This window comes from Sprattus sprattus, assembly GCF_963457725.1.
Source record: "Sprattus sprattus genome assembly, chromosome: 9".
Lineage (NCBI taxonomy): Eukaryota > Metazoa > Chordata > Actinopteri > Clupeiformes > Clupeidae > Sprattus > Sprattus sprattus.
In genome coordinates, this window is record NC_137928.1 from 1,336,303 (window position 1) to 1,341,268 (window position 4,966).

Here is a 4,966-nt window from a genome sequence, read left to right on the forward strand (position 1 = left end):
TTTTCATTTTTTCAATTCTCGTCTAAATCGAAAAAAAAACAAATGAACGAATGATACACGGATTACACACACACACACACACACACACAAGCACGCACAAGAGGATGGGGGACTTGCGCACACACACATGCAGAACGATTGCGTGCGTGTGTGTGTGTGTGTGTGTGAGAAACTGTTTTCATGCAGTATGCTTGCGTGCGCGATTGGTTTGGTTGTCTATTTGTTTATTTTGTTTATTTAATTGTTTGAGATTTTCATGTTCAGTTTGAAATGTGTTAAACGCAGACAGAATGAATGTAAACGGACACACACACACAGACAGACAGACAGACAGACAGACAGACAGACAGACAGACAGACAGACAGACAGACAGACAGACAGACAGACAGACAGACAGACAGACAGACAGACAGACAGACAGACAGACAGACAGACAATCTGTGATTCTCCATGTTGTATGAACATGATTTGTTATTTTAGGATACTGTAGTTGTATATTTGCATATTGTTATAAACAGCCATTTTAAAATAAAATATCTCTCTCTCTCACATGCTCTCTCTGTCTCTCTCTCTCCCTCTTCCTTTTTTCCCCATTCTCCCTCTCTCTCCCTCTCTCTCTCTCTCTCTCTCTGTCTCTCTATCCTTCATTCCTGCCTGTCTGTGGGAGTGTGGAGTTGAGTCGTATCAGAGTATTTATTTTCACTCTGCAGACAGTGTGTGGGGCGGTATGACTCTGAATAATCAAACAAAAGTGTGTGTGTGTGTTTGTGTGTGTGTGTGTGTGTGTGTGTGTGTGTGTGTAGGAGGGATCTCTAGCGATTTGAAATGTCTAGCGATCAAACAACAGTGTGCGAAGATCATGGACCGTATCTATAAGAGTGTGTGTGTGTGTGTGTGTGTGTGTGTGTGTGTAGGAGATCATGGACCGTATCTATAAGAGTGTGTGTGTGTGTGTGTGTGTGTAGGAGATCATGGACCGTATCTATAAGAGTGTGTGTGTGTGTGTGTGTGTGTGTAGGAGATCATGGACCGTATCTATAAGAGTGTGTGTGTGTGTGTGTGTAGGAGATCATGGATCGTATCTATAAGAGTGTGTGTGTGTGTGTGTGTGTGTGTGTGTGTGTGTGTGTGTAGGAGATCATGGACCGTATCTATAAGAATGTGATGTTGCGTGTGGAGGAGATGGGTGTCCTGCAGAAGACTCTCTTCACTCTGGCCTACAACTACAAACTGGAGCAGCTCACTAAAGGATACAGCACTCCACTATGTGACAAGTATGACACACACACACACACACACGACACACACACGACACACACACACACACGCACACACACACACACACATACAGGCACTTCACATTCACCTGACAGACACACACACACACACAATCTCACACACCACACACACAGACAATACACACACACACACACACACACGACACATGCACACACACAGGACACACACTCATCCCTGAACCTACAAGTCAAGCTCCTGTGTGTGTGTGTGTGTGTGTGTGTGTGTGTGTGTGTGTGTGTGTGTGTGTGTGTGTGTGTGTGTGTGTGTGTGTGTGTGTGCGCGTGCGTGTGTGTGTGTGTCTGTGCAGGTTTGTGTTTGGGAAGGTGCGTGCGTTGCTAGGCGGCCGGATGCGGGTGCTGTTGTCGGGCGGAGCCCCCCTGTCGGCGGCGACGCAGCGCTTCATGAACGTGTGTCTGTGCTGCCCAGTGGGTCAGGGCTACGGCCTCACAGAGACCTGTGGAGCAGGCACCATCAGCCAGCGTGAGCACACACACACACACACACACACACACACACACACACACACACACACACACACACACACACACACACACACAGCTTCATGAACGTGTGTCTGTGCTGCCCAGTGGGTCAGGGCTACGGCCTCACAGAGACCTGTGGAGCAGGCACCATCAGCCAGCGTGAGCACACACACACACACACACACACACACACACACACACACACACACACACACACACACACACACAGATAATGACAAACTCAGATAAACCCTCCCTCTGATAATTTGTGTGTATTTGTTGCCATCCATGCGCATGTGTCATCCCTGGTTGTGTGTTTGTGTGTCTGTGTGTGTGTGTGTGTGTGTGTGTGTGTGTGTGTGTGTGTGTGTGTTGTAGTGTGGGACTACAGCACAGGGCGTGTGGGAGCACCTCTGGTCTGCTCTGAGATTCGCCTGAAGGACTGGGTAGAGGGTGAGTTATACAAACACACACACACACACACATACACACTCTCTCACACACACACACACACACACACACACACACACTCTCTCTCACACACACACACACACACTTACACAAGCACATACTGTGTGTGTCTTCCAAAGGGTGCTACCGCAGCACAGATAAGCCTCGTCCTCGGGGTGAGATTCTGATTGGCGGGCCGAACGTAACCATGGGTTACTACAAGAACCCAGCCAAGAACCGCGAGGACTTCTTCATGGACGAGACGGGCCAGCGCTGGTTCTGCACGGGAGACATCGGAGAGATCCACGCAGACGGATGCCTGGAGATCATCGGTATGACACAACCAGCGCCACCTGCTGGAGAGGAGCTGAATGGATTGGTGGATGAATGGATGGATGATGGATGGATGAGGAGATGGATGGATGAGGGATGGATGGATGGATGGATGGATAGATGGATGGATGAGTAGATGGATGGATGGATGGATGGATAGATGGATGGATGAGTAGATGGATGGATGGATGGATGGATGGATGGATAGATGGATAAGTAGATGGATGGATGGATGGATGGATGAGTAGATGGATAAGTAGATGGATGGATGGATGGATGGATGGATAGGTGATTGATGATGGATGATGGATGGATGGATGGATGGATAGATGGATGGATGAGTAGATGGATGGATGGATGGATGGATGGATGGATGGATGGATGGATGGATGGATGGATGGATAAGTAGATGGATGGATGGATGGATGGATGAGTAGATGGATGGATGGATGGATGGATGGATGGATGGATGGATGGATAAGTAGATGGATGGATGGATGGATGGATGAGTAGATGGATGGATGGATGGATGGATGGATTGGTGGATGGATCGATGGATGGATGAGGGATGGATGGATGGATAGGTGATTGATGGATGGATGGATGTATGGATGAGTAGATGGATGGATGGATGAGTAGATGGATGGATGGATGGATGGATGGATGGATGGATGGATGATGGATGGATGGATAAGTAGATCGATGGATGGATGGATGGGTGGATATATGGGTGGATGGATGGGTGGATGGATGAATGAATGGATGGAGGTGTGGATGGATGGATGGATGGATGGATGAATAGGTAATGAGAGATGGATGGGTGGATGGATGGATGGACGGATGGATGGATGGATGGATGGATGTCTTTCTCTCTGTTTTTTATTTATATTCATAAAAGTGTGTGTGTGTGTGCATTTGTGTGTCTGTGTTTCTGTGTGTGTGTGTCTGTGTCCGTGTCCGTGTCCGTGTCCGTGTCCGTGTCCGTGTCCGTGTCCGTGTCCGTGTCCGTGTCCGTGTCCGTGTCCGTGTCCTGTGTCCTGTGTCCTGTGTCTGTGTCTGTGTCTGTGTCTGTGTCTGTGTCTGTGTCTGTGTCTGTGTCTGTGTCTGTGTCTGTGTCTGTGTCTGTGTCTGTGTCTGTGTCTGTGTCTGTGTCTGTGTCTGTGTGCGTGTGCGTGTGCGTGTGCGTGTGCGTGTGCGTGTGCGTGTGCGTGTGCGTGTGCGTGTGCGTGTGCGTGTGCGTGTGCGTGTGCGTGTGTGTGTGTGTCCGCCGTGTGTGTGTGTGTAGACCGTAAGAAGGACCTGGTGAAGTTACAGGCTGGAGAGTATGTCTCTCTGGGGAAGGTGGAAGCAGCGCTGAAGAACTGCCCCCTCATTGACAACATCTGTGTCTATGCCAACAGGTACCATAGCAACGCCCGCTTCTCTCATCTGTTGCCAGAGAATCAGTATCAGTAACCATTCATTTGGACCTTCAATCCCCTCTTTTATACATCTCTTAATCCCTCTCTCTCTCTCTCTCTCCCTCCCTCTCTCTCCCTCTCTCTGCAGTGATGAGTCTTACGTGATTGGCTTCGTGGTGCCCAATCAGAAGCAGCTCCTGAGCCTTGCAGAGCAGAGGGGGGTGGGCGGCTCGTGGGCAGAGCTTTGTGACAGCCCAGTCATGGAGGAGGAGGCGCTTCAAGTGATCACTGAGGCAGCCCTGGCAGGTCAGAGCCCAGACCACCAATCACATCTCCACAAGGCTGACAGACAGCTGTTTCAGCCAATCAGATTCACAGAAATGTCAATGATAAGACATGTTTCCTGTCTCTGATGTATTTCCTGTGACTGTGATGGTGATGTATTTCCTGTGTCTGTGATGGTGATGCGTTTCCTGTGTCTGTGATGGTGATGCGTTTCCTGTGTCTGTAATGGTGATGTGTTTCCTGTGTCTGTGATGGTGATGCGTTTCCTGTGTCTGTAATGGTGATGCGTTTCCTGTGACTGTGATGGTGATGCGTTTCCTGTTCCCCTCTGCAGCCCAGCTGGAGCGGCTGGAGGTTCCGCGTAAGATCCGCCTGAGTTCCGAGCCGTGGACCCCGGAGACGGGCCTGGTGACGGACGCCTTCAAGCTCAAGCGCCAGGAGCTCAAGAGCCACTACCAGCAGGACATCGAGCGCATGTATGCCAGCAAGTAGGACCAGCCTTAGACCACATCGGACCACATCGGACCACATCGGACCAGCCTTAGACCACATCGGACCACATCGGACCAGCCTTAGACCACATCGGACCACATTGGACCGAATGAAACCACATCGGACCACATCGGACCGAATGAAACCACATCGGACGAATCAGACCACATCGGACCACATCGGACCAGATCAGACCACATCGGTCCATGACAGATCCCTTTTCT

General features: G+C 49.9%; 1 protein-coding gene across 1 annotated transcript in view; it reads left to right on the forward strand.

Moving 5' to 3' along the window:
* Positions 1–4,742, forward strand: part of acsl3a (acyl-CoA synthetase long chain family member 3a) — a gene marked incomplete at both ends in the record, with an annotated part of 17,815 nt that extends 13,073 nt beyond the window's left edge. Inside the window, 7 exons of the mRNA XM_080844504.1 lie at positions 1,136–1,275; positions 1,608–1,780; positions 2,161–2,235; positions 2,373–2,564; positions 3,851–3,965; positions 4,114–4,271; positions 4,585–4,742. Of these exons, the coding sequence (XP_080700630.1) occupies positions 1,136–1,275; positions 1,608–1,780; positions 2,161–2,235; positions 2,373–2,564; positions 3,851–3,965; positions 4,114–4,271; positions 4,585–4,742 (1,011 nt within the window). The remainder of the gene's footprint in view (positions 1–1,135; positions 1,276–1,607; positions 1,781–2,160; positions 2,236–2,372; positions 2,565–3,850; positions 3,966–4,113; positions 4,272–4,584) is intronic.
* Positions 4,743–4,966: the final 224 nt, after the last annotated feature.